The sequence below is a fragment of the Muscardinus avellanarius genome (genome assembly GCF_963383645.1).
Source record: "Muscardinus avellanarius genome assembly, chromosome: 14".
NCBI lineage: Eukaryota > Metazoa > Chordata > Mammalia > Rodentia > Gliridae > Muscardinus > Muscardinus avellanarius.
This window is the reverse complement of record NC_137800.1, coordinates 22351785-22367993: the sequence shown is the minus strand read 5'-3', so window position 1 is coordinate 22367993 and position 16209 is coordinate 22351785. Positions and strand designations below refer to the sequence as shown.

General features: G+C 34.8%; 1 protein-coding gene across 1 annotated transcript in view; it reads left to right on the top strand.

Moving 5' to 3' along the window:
• Nucleotides 1-16209, top strand: part of NEK1 (NIMA related kinase 1) — a gene marked incomplete at both ends in the record, with an annotated part of 144046 nt that overhangs the window by 39883 nt on the left and 87954 nt on the right. Inside the window, 7 exons of the mRNA XM_080710226.1 lie at nucleotides 524-583; nucleotides 814-873; nucleotides 963-1010; nucleotides 1168-1242; nucleotides 6872-7032; nucleotides 7113-7244; nucleotides 14045-14147. Of these exons, the coding sequence (XP_080566352.1) occupies nucleotides 524-583; nucleotides 814-873; nucleotides 963-1010; nucleotides 1168-1242; nucleotides 6872-7032; nucleotides 7113-7244; nucleotides 14045-14147 (639 nt within the window). The remainder of the gene's footprint in view (nucleotides 1-523; nucleotides 584-813; nucleotides 874-962; nucleotides 1011-1167; nucleotides 1243-6871; nucleotides 7033-7112; nucleotides 7245-14044; nucleotides 14148-16209) is intronic.

Genomic DNA, 16209 nt, shown 5'->3' with positions numbered 1-16209 from the left:
ACTTGCAACGCAGCATGCACAGAGAAATATCGCAGAAAATATAAATCAGACGCTTCTCTTAATCAGCAATAACTAGGAGGAAAAGGGCAACAGGAAGAGGTTGAGCTATAGAAAGGGCCCTATAGTGAAGCAACTAATGTGATCAATCAGAGGGTATGTAATACTGGAGGACGGAGCCTCTTTAAAATGCAGGAGGTACATAAACAAATATATCAAAGTAAATCACCAAAGAAGTGTGGGATGGAGGGAGGGGGAGGGAATGGGACGGTGGCTGGAGGAGGGCTAATTGGATGATGTGTGCTTGTATATCCTCTCAAGTCTTGTACTCCAATGTGATTGATATATGACTACAATGCACCAATTTAAAAAATAAATTAATTAAAAAAAAAAAAAAAAAAAAAAAAATAAAAAGAGTTTTGACAGTATTGGCTTTCCCTCTTTATTTTAAATTTCCATTAATTTGAAATGTTCCCGTGAGTGCCGTGAAGTCTTTATCTAATTTATAGTTTTGCTCTTTGTCCAGGCCCATCAGGCTCCAGTGAAGAAAGTCCATCCTGGAGAAGAAAGGAGGAAAATGTTTGAGGTATAAAGACATCTGTCTGCTTATTTTAAAGCTTTGTAAAAATATATTAAAAAGGAAACAAAACCTTACAATACAAAGCCTACAAACCTTTCCTCCTTATTTCTTTCAAACAACTATAACATTTTTTTAAAAACGTCCCTGGGCCTGCCTTACCCATTGTTGCACTAGCTTTCCTGATAAAAATAGAGAGTAGAAATTACTATCAATAAAAATATTCTTTTTTATTTAAGAAAGGAGCAAGAAAGGCAAGGTTGGAATTTACTGAAAAAGAAAAGAAACAAAAGGACCAGGTAGTTTTTGTTCTTATTTTTCTTTCTTTGCCAAGTTGTAGATGTTAAGAATTTTGAGTTCTAAGAAATATATCTTAAAATTGTTACAGATTAGTTTAATGAAGGCTGAACAAATGAAAAGACAAGAAAAGGAAAGGGTAAGAAAATAATCCCATTTTTTCCAGTCATTTTTTCCTCTTCCTTCCCCCATTTTTAAAAGAAGTACACTAATTTCCATTTTATGGATGAATGTATTTCATGTTTTTTTATTAAATACTTGAAATGTTGTTTTGTTTGTTTGTTTCATCCCCAAAGTTGGAGAGAATAAATAGGGCCAGGGAACAAGGATGGAAAAATGTGCTAAGTGCTGGTGGATATGGTGAAGTAAAGGTAGGCATTTGCAACCAATATGGGTATGCTACTGTTATGTTGTTTTTCTCCAGTTTCACCTTACTCTTTAAAATGTGTATTACTGGTTGCTTTTCTGTGTGTGCACAGTTAATTTTTACCTAGAATTCTTCAGTGCTTAGTTTTTCTATATTTCATAGGTAAGTTTTATTAATATGTAACTGTTAACATTTCATTGAAAGTTTTATATGCATACTGTAACACACTATTCCTGGCAGAGAAATGTTGAATACAACTCAAATGCAAAATCTTGCATGGCATATTTTGTCATCATTTTTCACGTACAATTAGAAGTTCCAGAAGACCTTTTTAAATCTGACCTTTGACAGCGTTCAAAGTCATCTCCATCCCTTCTCTGTCATATACTGTATATTTTACTATGCTGAGTTTATGCAGTTTCCTTCAATGAATGTAGCCTCCAAGCCTCTTTGTGCTTACATTTCTTTTTACTTGATAGCACCCCCTCTTTTCTTCACCCTCATCTCTACCTCCATTCATTTACCTAGATAACCAATTACCTGTATAACCATTTACCTGGATTCATCAATTCAGATATCCCCTATGGTAGATCCAGACTGTATAACCTTGGGCAAGTTACTTAAATTTTTAGAGTTTTCATTTCTTCATTAATTTTCCCCCCTGAGTACAATGCCTGGAGCTTGGCTACCAAGAGCTCACATCACGATTTCTTTTTCAATCTCTACTATCAGGCCGAGCCTTGTACTTCTTACTTTGATCATGGACCATCTGTGATTAGCCAAATTCTAAGGTGATCTCCAAGATTCCTAAGCCATGGTGTAGATGCCTTCTATTCACTCCCCTTGAGTTTTGGGTGGAAACTGTAAATATGGTGGTATAGTAGCTTCTTTGATTAAAGTATGGAGCAAGTGGTTATGGGACAGTCAGTCCCATGATTGCATTATGCATAAGGCTCCCCTCACAGCCGACTGGAAAGGGAAAGAAAGTCCAAAGAGAGCAACTTCTCTTGGCTTGCAAGACAACAAACACTGGAGTTGCAAAAACTTTAGATGGCCTCTAGATGCTGATAATAGTCCTGACAAATATGTAGGGAGAAAATGGTGACCTCAGTCAGATAGCCACAAACAAATGATAAATTTTGCAAGAACCAAGTGAGCTGGGAAGATATCCTGAAGCCTCCATTGAGAACTAAGGCCCTGGATAACATTTTGATTTCTGCCTGGTGAGATCCTGAGCTGGGGACTCCCCTAAATGTACCTAAACTCCTGAGCCAAGGAAACCAAGAGATAATAAACTGATGTTGTAAGCTCCTAAGTTGTGCTAATTTGCTACACAGCAATAGAAAGTGAATGCACTATTATTCTTCTGTACAGTCATTTTAATGACTTGAGTCAGAATCAGCATGTTTTTAAACTGTAAATTCACCTGACTTATGCCCATTAACATTGTTATTGAGGCATACAGTATGTATTTATCAAGTTGAATTGACTACCATTCTTTTTTCTTTTTTCCAGGTTACTGATTTGAATAAAACTTTGTTTGCTTGTTCTGTTCTTAATGTATATGCTTTTTAGTGTCTAGAGATGCAGTTTATCATATTACTACATATTGATAATTGAGTCACTTTTACAAGTCTCTATTAATGTAGGCTTATAATGTCTTTAGTCATTTATTTTTATCCAAGTAGAATTTATTACTCCTTGAATGATAAAGAGTAATTTGGACAGAATTTGGTCCATTCTAAAATCAGCTCACCCTATATTGTATGTGATTAGGAAGTAAAAACCAAATTGTAAGTCTAAGGATCTCATCCAGCACTTTGTGTGTAGTCCATAACTAATGGTGAGATTCTGATGCTTTTTCATATATATATATATATATATTCTGTGTAATAGAGCATCTTTTCTGTGATGTCTAAAGTGTTCATAAGTTCTAAAAGTCCAGGATATGTTTTGTTTTCTTGTGTTTTTTGAGATGCTAGGAATTGAACCCAGGGGCATTCTACCTCTGAGCTACACCCCTAGCCCAATTTTTTTATTCTTTTATTTTGAAACAGGGTCTCAGTAAGTTTCAGAGGGCTTCACTAAGTAGCTAACGCTGGCCATGAACTGAGATCCTTCTGTCTCAGCCTCCCAAATACTGTGCTACCACACCCAGCTTAAAAGTCCAGTTTTATAAATAGTCTTGTTTGATAACTAATTAAGACAATTTTTTAGTAGTTAGATATTATGTGCTTAGTGATTATTACTTCCCTTTACACACTTCTGTAATGTTTTATTAAGGATTAATAAAGCAATTTATTTCCCATGACTTAAAGCAAATTCTGTTAGTTTCCATACTTATTTCTCAGTTTGAAATATTTATCTTATAAAGTTATTTGCTTTTTGTATGATTGCTAAGAACCTAGAGGCTCAGTGTAATATGAATCAAATTAAGGAAATCCCCCAAATAAAGATCAAATGAAAAGTAAATATTAAGGGAAATGTTTCAAAATTAATATAATTATTATGTACTCCTTTTTTGTACTAGGGATTAAATCCTTGGAAATCTACCATTGAGCTATGGCCCTACCCCTTTTTATTTTTTATTTTGAGACTGGATCTAAGTGGCTCAGGATGGTCTTGAATTTTCAGTCTTCCTGCTGTAGCCTCTCAGGTAGCTGGGATTACAAAAGCGTCCCGCCATGCCCTACCATTTATGGTGGACCTCTAAATAGGCTTTAGTACTCACAGTAGAAATATCTGACTGACTTTGATTACTTAGTATTTGAAAAATATAGAACTTCTTTGCTTTTTCTGTTTTTTAATGTCTCATAGGAATGTGTTTTTTAGAAAGTATATGTTCCACATATATGATCTAGATCACTTGGTGATCATTATATATAAGGAGTGTATCTATTGTTTGAAAATGCATTCATTATCATACTTTTAGCATAAAATGAATTGTTTATTTATACATGCAACAGCATGGGCCAATTTAAAAAATATACTGAGTTAAGGAAGCCAGACAAAAGAATATATACTGTACAATTCCATTTATGTGAAATCACAGAAAAGGCAAATCCAGTCCATCCACAGTGACAAAGCAGAGCAGCGGCCTCTGGTGGTGAGAGTAGTACCTAGACAGGACCAGGAGGGCACCTTCTGGGGTAATTATGATTGTGCCGATGCACACACGAATGTGTACACATTTTGAAATGCATTTAGCTATGCTCATAATTGGTGGATTTTACTGTATATAAGTCATACCTCAATAAAGGTGATTTTTAAAAAATCACATATTTTTATTATTCAACATTATTTTGATTATAAGCATTTTCAGAAATATTTGCCTGCTTTCGCTTTTGCTAATGAGGAAGACTAGAACACTCTGTCAGGATATTAGTACTGGACTAAAAGAGTAATTGGTTTCATAGGAAACATGACCACCTTATAACAGAATATGTGAGTACCTCCTTGATATTTCCTGCTTGATTATTTACCTTTTCTATTCTTATCAGCTTTCATCTCTTGTTATGTGAACATCTTTAATTAGATCTAAATATCTTGAATTGGCCGGGCGTGGTGGTGCACGCTTGTAATCCCAGCATTCGGGAGGCTGAGACCTGGAGGATCACAGTTTGTGGACAGCCTCAGCTACTTAGTGAGGCCCTCCGCAACTCAGTGAGACCCGGTTTCAAAATGAAGAATAAAAAATAGGGCAGGGGGTGTAGCTCGGAGGTCAAATGCCCCTGGGTTCCATCCCCAGACCCCCCCCCAAATATATATATATATATATATATATATATTGAATTGGTTTTTTTAAACCAAGCTTTCTCATAAGATTATCTGCTTTCTATTACCATGATGTTAAAGCAGATTTCCTTTCATTGAGTTACACTGGAGTTTCTTATTTTATTCTGATATTTTCTTTGCATCTTTTCCAGGGTTCTTATTTAAGATGTTTTCACCAGGAAGCTCTTCCTCCCTTACTCAGTATTCTGGCTTCTTTTCTTATCATTTCTAAATAAATAGTGGTTATTTTATAGGCAACCACTTACCATTAGTCATATCTGTCTTTTTTTTCAGTGCTATTGATCTCTGCATTTAATATTATGGATTTCCTCTCCTCAATGAAACTCTTCCACCATAAAGTCTATGATATTATACTCTTTGACTTACTTTTAACTCTTCCTTTTTCAGCATCTCTGTCTCCTAACTGGTTTTCATGTGGCTGGCTTCTTTTGTCTCCGTGGTTGAGTCTCCCTGTCTTTACCTTTATCTTGTGTCATTTCCTGCAGAGAATCCCGAGACCAGTCAGCACTTACTTTTTCATTTAATTCCTCTCTTTGCCCCTGGTCTTTTTGGCTTGATATCCCTGCAGCAGCCCTCTAACAGATTTTACTATTTTGATCTCTCTTGTTTCTGTTTGTCGTGCATAATATTGACTGCTGACCTTTTAGAAAATGTTTTGATATACTTACTACTAGAAAGTTTAGAAATGCTTTCTGTTGTTTATTATAGGAATGTATATAGCCAGGATTAGTAGCACTTAGTTATACCAACATTTTATTGTCAAGTTTAACATTCCCTATGTCTTCCTTCTAATTATATTTGTTATCCTACCTCCTTCCATTTATCTCTAGCTTCCAACATACACATCTTGTTTATTTTTATTTTAATACTTTTACTCATATCTACTCTCCTTGTTATATTGCAACCAATGCCAGGTTACATGTATTTTTTCTAAGATTTTTTTTAGTAGAGATTTTGCTTTTGATAATTGTTTTATGTTTTATGAATTTACTTAGTAATTACTACTTTGGAATATTCCTACTGACATTCATTTACCACAAGATTGGAACATTTTTTCTAGTTTTGTACATTCTTTTTTGTTTTGGGGGTTTGTTTTATGGTACTATGAATTGAATCCAGAGGCATTCTACCTGGGACCTACATTCTCAGCCATTTTTATTATTTGTTTTGAAACAGGGTCTCATTAGGTTGCTGAGAGTCTTAGTAATTTGCTGAGGCTGGTCACAAACCTGCGCTATTTCTCTCTCAGACTCCCAAATACTGGGATTATAGATGTGCACTACCATACCCAGAAGTTCTGTGTATTCTTTGCCAACTTCTTAAAAAAATCTACTTAAGGATAGATAGGATATTTTGCCTCTTTTATCTATACATAGAATATGTTACAATAATGTATATATTTTCATATCTACTTGATAAATGGATTTAAAATATATTAAAAGACATATGCAAATATTGCTAGATGTAATTTCAAATATTATATATATAAACAGGTTCTGGTTTACTTTTCAACAATATATATATTTAAACTTTATATAGATATATGCTGTAAGCTTGTTTCCAAACTTATTAAGGCCAGTTTTTTTATATTTACATGAATTTAGTGACATTTTAATGTTTTTGTTTATCTTATTAAATTATGCCTTATTGTTAGTTACCAAGAATATTAGTTTATATTAGTAAGTTAACAAGAAACATTATGCTTCACGCTATATGTTTACTTATACACTCAAATTAGGCAACTGCTTTTTAAAATTTGAGTATTGAAATTTACTTTTTCTTGAGAACAGTTAGGCCTTTTAGGTCCTATAAGGTAAACATCTTTGTTTAATCCATAGGCTCCCTTTTTCGGCAGTGGAGGGGCTATTCCATCATCATCTTCTTCTCGAGGACAATATGAACATTACCATGCCATTTTTGATCAAATGCAGCAACAAAGAGCAGAAGAAAGTGAAGCAAAATGGAAAGGAGAAATCCACGGCCGAGGGCATTCAGAAAGGTATGCCTACGTTCTGCAGAAGTTGCTTATGCTTTGCTTCAGAGAAAGTAATGAAAGTCACTGTGCATATTTATCTACAGAGGAATTCCACCTGGAGTTCGTCCAGGATTTCCTAATGGGGCTGCAGGTCATCACCATTTCCCTGATGCTGATGCTATTAGAAAAACTTTGAAAAGATTGAAGGCCGTGTCTAAACAAGCCAATGCAAACAGGTTGGGACTGTGACAATCCATGAATTCACCGTGTGTGTAATTTTGTCTTTTGTCACATACAGCTTCATACCTACGTTCCTAGATGTGTTCTCCATTGTTTACATAGACTATTTCCTTTGCTTCCTGGATGCAATAGTTTTCTCAGGTGCAGATTTGGTTCTTAATTGCATTACAAATACATGTAACTCTGCAATTGAGCCTGATTTTTGTGGCTTATTAGGTTTAGATTGAGCATATTTTTGTCTTTTTTTTTTTTTTTTTTTTTTTTGGTGGTTCTGGGGATGGAACCCCGAGGCTGTCCGGGAACCACAATCCTCCTGTCACAGCCTCCCAATGCTGGGATTACAAGCCTGCAAGCATGCGGCCACCATACCCGATTTTAGATTGAGCATATTATTTAAAGGAGTACATGATAACTTTCAGCCAACATATGATTGCAATAATTTCATCACTTGCTTTAAATAAATGAAAATATGAATTTAAATGGAATCACACTTTATGCAAAACTCCAGAGCATACTTTTGTCTCTCTCATCGCCTATAATCCACTTTCCTCTTTGTTGTCTTATTTTGTTTCCTCCTCCTCTCATCTCTAATTTATACCTCTTCATGACTGTTGTCCAAATTTTTCCTGTCCTCCAGTTGAGTTATTTAATAATGGTAACTGGTAACTGGCAATATCGATAATTTGCATAGTACTTTTTTCTTAAATATGCATATGGTTTTTTAGACATGTATTTTTTTCATTTCATCTATATAACATTCTGGTGAATTATTGAACAGGTAACATTTCGTGAAATTTTCATTACATCATCTTTTCCTTATTGCAATTTTAAGGTGTTATAAAAGTTATTATGATTCCTTCCCCTCACTATAAAAGATTAAAATATAATTGAGAACATTAAAATAAATGTACTTGAGTTTAATCATTGAATTAAGTATAAAATAACACTATGAATACATTACATATTTTATACAGAAGCCTGAGGTATGAAGCTAATTATAGATATTTGTTCTGTTTTTGAGAAAGGAAGTCTACAGACACTATGCTTTTTTTTTTTTTTTTTTTTTTTTTGGTGGTACTAGGGTTCCTGGAAGCCCTTCTACCTCTGGGCTACACTCCCAGACCTATTTTTACATTTTTTTTATTTTGGAAACAGGGTCTCCTAAGCCAGCGCGCGCAGCTGGCTTCAAACCTGCGCGATCCTCCTGTCTCTGCCTCCCAAGCGCGGGGATTACAAGCATGTGCCACCATGCCCGGCCCACTATGCTTATTTTTGATGACTGGTGAAACAAATTTTGTGTGAGGTTTTTATCTTCCTGTGTTCTTGATCTTTCTAGTATATGTGCACTTTAATTAATAAGCTTTATTTTTAGAGAAATTTTAGGTTTGCAGCAAAACTGAGTAGAAAGTAGGGTTCCTATATACCCCTTCTCTATACATGCACAACCTCCCTATCAATAAAGTCAGCACGTGCAGCACTTTCATAGTCATTTGTAGGCATGTGCAGAACATTAAACAACTTGAGTCACTTAGTTACCAGCTAAGGTTTAACTTGTAAGGTGATACTCTGCCTTCTTGTTTCAGATATCATATTATAAACAACTTTTGTTATGTAGGCAATATAGTGTCAGGAGTAGAAAAATTGGGCTTGGCTTATTATATAGAAGAGGAATTAGACTTCTTTATATTTCCACAAGGTAGAATTACCATGACTAAAGAAGTAAAGCAATATATTTCAGTCCAGTATGAAGGCTGTTCAAGGGATTTACCTTCATTGTTTTATTTTTTGTTTGTTTATTTTTGCAGTACTGGGGATGTACCCTAGAGGCATTCCTAGAGGCATTCTACCTCCAAGTTACACCCCCAGCCCCATTTTGTATTTTTATTTTTATTTTTTGAAACAAGATCTTACTGAGTTGCAAAGGGCCTCACTAAGTAGCTGAGGCTGTCCACGAGCCATGATCTTCCCATCTCAGCCTCCCAAATGCTAGGATTACAAGCATTCACCACGCCGGGCTTTCATGGGATTTAGTAAATACTTTCAAACTAAAATACTTACCAGAGATTTAAATGATAGTGTGTTATCGGTATTTATTTATTTATTTATTTATTTATTTATTTATTTATTTATTTATTTGGTGGTACTGGGGTTCCTGGAAACCCTTCTACCTCCGGGCTACACTCCCAGACCTATTTTATATTTTTATTTGGAAACAGGGTCTCTTAAGTCAGCGTGACTGGCTTCGAACCTGACCTATGTGATCCTCCTGTCTCCACCTCCCAAACACAGGGATTACAAGCGTGCGCCACCATGCCCAGCTGTAAGCAGTATTTAAATGGTAATATGAGAATACTTTTATTCAGTGAAAACTTGGACTAGTTAGTACCTAAGGATTCCTTGAGTCTGCATATTCTTCTTCTTCTTTTTTCTTCTAGACAGTCTTGCTATGTTGCCCAGGCTGGCTTTAAGCAATCTTCCTGCCTAAACCTCCCAGTTAGCTGGGATTCTATGCCACCACACCCAACTTTTTAATGGCCATTTCTGTACACTGTCATAATTGGTGCTCACTGTGATTTGTACATCACTGTCATTCCTGGTCATTTCTTTTCCTTAACTCAAGCTGAATCAGCAAACTGAAACTATAGTCATCTAGGACTTTTTAAAATTCTCTTTTCTCATATTTTAGGTCACCATATTTGCTTGTTCCTTTATGATATAATTTATTTTCTTCTTTTCTTCTCTTGTAACTCTGGCTAGTGTGACTTTCTTTATATTATGTTTTTACTATATTATTTTTTAGCTTTTTAATATTCAGATGTCAAGGCTTGTAAGACTATAATAAATTATTGGATGCCTTTTAACATTTGTGCTTTTCTACTGCTTTTAGTTTCTCGTGTCTCCTCCTCTGTATTGCTTATTTAAGTAAAGCTGACAGTTGCATCCATCAAATAGATATTATTGTCCTCTAAACAGAAGAGCAGACTTAATGAGCAAACTCTCTGCATCATTTTCTCATCACGATCAACCATAGACCAGTTTTTCCAAAGTAATCATATCAATTCATTTTTATTCTGAAATTATCTGTTACTTCAAGCAATGCCTATTTTTATGTTGTTTTCACCTCTTAAAACATTCCATTTAGAATACTCTTCAAAATTTTTACATTTCCCTTACCAGTAAAGAGTTTGAGCCACTATTACGAGGTGTGAAGTTCCCATGCAGATCTTGCCACTTCTTTATGCATTTATAAGAAAAGAACTTTTTTTCTTTTCAGAATTTAAAAAAATAAAAGTTTGTTATCAGGCAAGGTGGCGCATGGTTGTAATCCCCGCGCTTGGGAGGCTGAGACAGGAGGAACACATAGGTTCACAGCCAGCCTCAGCTACTTAGTGAGGCTCTCCGCAAGTTAGTGAGACGCTGTTTCCAAATAAAGTATAAAAAATGGTCTGGGGGTAAAGCCCGGAGGTAGAAAAGCCCCTGGGCTCCACCCTCAGTACCACAGGAAAAAAAATAGTTTATCTTAGAATAATTATTTCTCAGTAAAAGAACACCAGAGTTCCGTTATATCATTGTTTAATATCCCTTTTCCTGTTATATAAAACACTTTTAATTCACTTTAATGTTTTTGCATTTTCCTATCCAAATTCCTAATTTTATACTATACATTTGTTTTTCTAATGTTCCTATTATCATTTTTATTATTAGTCCAGGTTAATGTTTACTGATATAAAGTTTTGGAACTAAAAAGTACATAATCTAGAGCATTTGCATATTCTCAATGGTGCTAATTAAGAGAATGTTAAGTAAATTGTCTTTTTTATTCTCATGAGTCTGGCATAAATATGTAGTTTGTGCCCAGTTTAGCAGTTTTACTACTTTAGAAAATAGTAAGAAGAATAACATGAGCTAGAATATGTAAGAATGGGAGCTACAAGTTTTTTTCATGTAGATAAAGTAGTGGACAATAATGCATATAAAAAGATACTTAGCCGGGCGTGGTGGCGCACGCTTGTAATCCCCGCGCTTGGGAGGCAGAGACAGGAGGATCACGCAGGTTCGAAGCCAGCCGCGCGCGCTGGCTTAGGAGACACTGTTTCCAAATAAAAATGTAAAAATAGGTCTGGGTGTGTAGCCCGGAGGTAGAAGGGCTTCCAGGAACCCCAGTACCACCAAAATTAATTAATTAATTAATTAAAAAATAAAAATAAAAAGGATACTTAGCATGTAGGTTTTTTAAACATAAGGATTCACAGACTTGTATAAACCACCATTGATTTTCATTCGTTGACCCAACTTTGCTTCTTGGAACTCTATTTTACTCATCTTTTTATCTTCAGAGACAAATACAATATGCCAAATAGTTGATACTTAATATTTGTTTAATAGAATTAATAGTGTTAAAAGAACTGTTCCAAAGCCAAACATGGAGGCATACACCTATAATACTAGTACTTAGGAGGCTGAGACAGGAAGGTCACCGGCTCGCAGCCAGCCTCAGCAACTTAGTGAAACTCTATTTCAAAATTTAAAAACTAGATCTAGAGGTGTAGCTCAGAGATAGAATGTCCCAGTGTTCAGTCACTAATGCCACAAAATTAACAATTATAATGATAATAATGTGTTATAGGTTTTAAGTTTGTGTTTGAAAGTGACCAGAAATGTAAACTTGCTTATTTGAGCCAGGTTAGGAAATGAAACAATTATGTAAATACATAAAGCAGGAAGTGCTATGAATACATAAATGGTATGGAAATTCATAAATGAAAACTATATTGTATAAGTAAATCATTAGTAAAATAATTCTGTGCAACTGCTATATTAACATATCCCAAACAGAGGTTCAAACTGACAAATGCTGTATATAGATAATATCCTAGAATGGGAAATCAAACATGTTTTATTCCTGTAAAGGTTAAAGGAGGAAGTTAATAGAGTCAGGATACACAGCTGAGCGAGCAGCTATTTTACATAACTGCATATAGTGGTTTCAGCTTCCAGGACCCCCAAAAAGAGCCTTACTAGTAGTGGCACAGTTCCAGATATCATGTCTGAGCATGGCACTTGATAGTTCATCTACTCTCTTCAGGGTCAGGTTTATATAATTGAGGCTGTGACAAAGCAGGATATAGTCTTACATGAGTATATACAGAGATATGTAGCATTCAGACCAGATGTACTTTATTATCTCATATAAGTGCATAACATGTCTGCTGGAGGAGAGGGTGTGTGCACCTTAGAGGCTTGAGCAAATTTCTCATTATTCTCAGCCCACTCAGGCTAACATGGCTTTGATGAGATATGTTTCTGCACTTAGTTATGTGAAACTAGATTAACGTTAACTACACAGACATATTTGAGACTCATAGTAATGGGCTCTTAAAACCAGCTATAGAGATTACCTAAATCCTAGAAAATTTCTGTGATGTAAAATTTACAAGAATCTCTTTTAAGTACCATTTAAAGTAAATGAAACTTAGACCACTGTCTTTCTTAGCTATGTGATGGAGTAGATTTTAAGTTTTTATAGCTTAATACTACATTAAAACATTTTGTATGTTTCAGTTAGTAGTTGTTGCCAAAAATGTTAAGAAAATTAGTGTTTGAGGATGAAAATTGAAAGTATTTAATTTTGCAACTGCAATAATAAATACCACAGTAAAGGCTTGGAGAGGGCCTCCAAAAGCAGATGGGAGCTGTGTAGATATTGGGAACACTATGGGGATGCCAAGTAAGGGGACCAATGGGAACAGAAGCCATGCTAATGACTCCCCGGGGGCCCTAAGGGTGCCCTACTCAGAGCTGGGTGGCTGAGGAGTGATGGGTGGACCATGGAAAGGCTGAGTGGTGTCCACCCTGACAGGGCAGGGCTTCCAAAACACTGAAGGTTAAGGGCCAAGAGGTTGTTATGATGCCTGTGGATGTGAGGTGGACTTAGGAGTAAAGACTAAAATTCAGAAAGTCAGTGTCAGAAGGAATCGTATTGGGATGACAATAAAATTGAAAGTATTTTAATTTTGGAAAACAAAAAAAAAGACATTATTTCATGTACTTTTCAGGACATAACTTAGTTATGGTCCCAAAGAGAGGCTATAGGAAGTTTATATGCTATATTAGTCAAATCAAGTAGAAGTGCAGCCAGGTATTTACTCACCCTTTTTCTTCACCTCCAAAGGGTTTTATTCATTTTTATTTATAGTCTAAGCTCAGCACGTTTATATTTTTATAATTGTCAGAGAAAGACACAGAAATCACATTAGAGAAGATCAGAAAAATAACTGTGCTGTTAATTCTTTTCTTAACATATCCATTTTACTTTTTAATACTCATGATATTCAAGGAATTCAGAAATAGCTTTTTTCTGTATTTTTATACTTAAGTAAACACTTTATTCTTTAAAATTGCTACTTTACTGCTTTTGTTTCACTTCAGTGCTGATTAGAGAAAATTATGTTTGATACAGTTCTGAACTAAACCTGGAAACTTTGAGTCTTCTATAAAGTTTAGACTAAAATAATCTGATATGTCTATAAGTAGAATAGATCAAATAAAGTAAAAGGAAACTTCTTGGCAAGACTTGGAATAGATTTTATCTCTATTTAAAATAGTAAAGAATTTGACTGAGATTGCAGTTACCAATACATACATAGTGAGTTTTCATTACAGAGGAAAGTCTTACTTTGTGTGAGCTTCTTTTCATATTCTTCAATAAAAAGGTATTTAGAGTTAAGTATAATTTCTAACTATCTGAAATATACAGTGTTGAGAATTTTTGACTTTTGTGATTTGTTCAAATTAGGCAAAAAGGGCAGATATCTGTAGAAAGAGCTAAACAAGTGGAAGAATTCCTGCAGCGAAAACGAGAAGCTATGCAGAATAAAGCACGAGCCGAAGGACATATGGTATGATTTTTATTTTGAGATTTTTAAACATACTAGTATTCAAAGTAATGGTATGGAATGATGTAAGTATAAATAAAAATTATTATCTATCAATCTATCCATAATAATAGGAAGTAAAGATATTCAAAAGTGGTTTTTCAAAGTGTATAAAAAGATATATGTATACACACACACACACACACACACACACACACACACACACACACACACACAATCTTTTTTTTTTCCAGTACTGGGGATAGAACCCAGGGACATTCTAACTCTGAGCTACACCCCCAGTCCTATTTTTTATAATTCTTTATTTTGAAATAGGGTGTCACTGAGTTGCAAAGGGCCTCACTAAATAGCTGAGGCTGTCCAAAAACCTCTATCCTCCTGTCTCAGCTCCCAAATGCTGGGATTACAAGTGTGCGCCAACCATGCCCAGCTTTCTATGTATCTTATTTAATGTATCTTCTGCTATATCATTTAAACCAAAGGTGAAATAGTATTGTTACTTTAATATTTAAAAAGAGTAGAAATAGATATGATAACTCAAATATTCAGAGTAGTTTCTTTAAATTCTAAAATTGCTATATTTTCCCCAATATGCTTTTAGTTTTAAATACTTTTAAATAGCAAAGAATTTTAGAACAATGAGAAATAAATATTTTGGTAAATATATGTGCAACTATCTATTTGCTCAAATGCAAATTAGAAACAAAATTACATTAAAGTTTCCAGTTATGGCAGTTAACAAAATTAAATCAATAAAATAGTACATTTTGGGATCATCTTTTCAGTTCAATTTTTTTTTTTTTTTTTTTTTTTTTTTTTTTTTTTTGCGGGTTTGGGGATGGAACCCAGGAACAATTGACCTCCGAGATACACCCCCTGCCCTATTTTTTTTTTTTTTATTCTTTATATTGAAACCAGGTCTCACTGAGTTGCAGAGGGCCTCATTAAGTAGCTGAGGCTGTCTGCGAATCGCGATCCTCCGGTCTCAGCCTCCCGAATACTGGGATTACAAGTGTGCGCCACCACGCCCGGCTCAGTTCAAATTTTTAATAGTTCTGCATTGTAGAGGCACACCAATAACTTTTGACCTTTTACTCACAAAAAAATGGCTGATTATTTTTTTTTCTCTCTCAATGATTGTTTCTATCAGCTCAGCACCTCATGAAGCATCCTGCTCATGTAGGCATGGCCCAGTTAGTTAGTAATATATTTTGATTAGACTTTTTACATAGCTGTTGTGAGTTCTTAAGTAGTAACTTTGTGAATTTATAAATATAGCTATTCAGTAAAAAAAAAATTTTCAAATTATGTCATAGAAAGTATGCTTTGAATGGTTACACTTTGCTTTTTTTAACATACACACACACACACACACACACACACACACACACACACACACTTCAGTTGTTTTCCTAATATCTAAAATTAATCTGTATTTGTATCCTTCCTCTAGAAGAAAACCTTCTGACTTTTCTTTTTCCCCTATCCCCTGTTAATTGGAGCAGGAATTTTGATTATAGGTTTTTATTTTAAATATTTAAAAATAATGAGTAGGCTTTCCAAGATTTAATCTCAGAATATTCTTTAGTTTTGATATATGATATATTGATATATGATATATTCTTTAGTTTTGTTTATGTGATACTCAGCCCATCTAGTGAGTTTCTTTTTATTTCAAAATTTGTGTTTGCATGCCCATAAATTCTAATTCATTTTCCTAAAACTACTTGTGTTCCCTCTTTCTTAATACTAGAGTTATTGTAGTCTTGTTCTTGGTGCATTATTTGCTATGTTACTTCGGTTTCTTCCATTTTTGTTAGTGTTGGCGCTCCTCAACAGTGTTCCTGATAGTGTGTTTGGATATGTCAGTTTTACAGTTCATTGTTTTCTTGTGGCCCCAGGAAGATGGGCGTGTACTACTGTCTTGACCTGTCCTCTGCATCTTCAGTGAGAACAGAGTGTAGGTGGGACAGATGGATGTTCTACCAGCACACATAGTTTGTGGGCTTAAAAGATTTTCATTCTTTGTAGTTTCACCAGTCACCCAGAGCATCAGCCTGTCCTT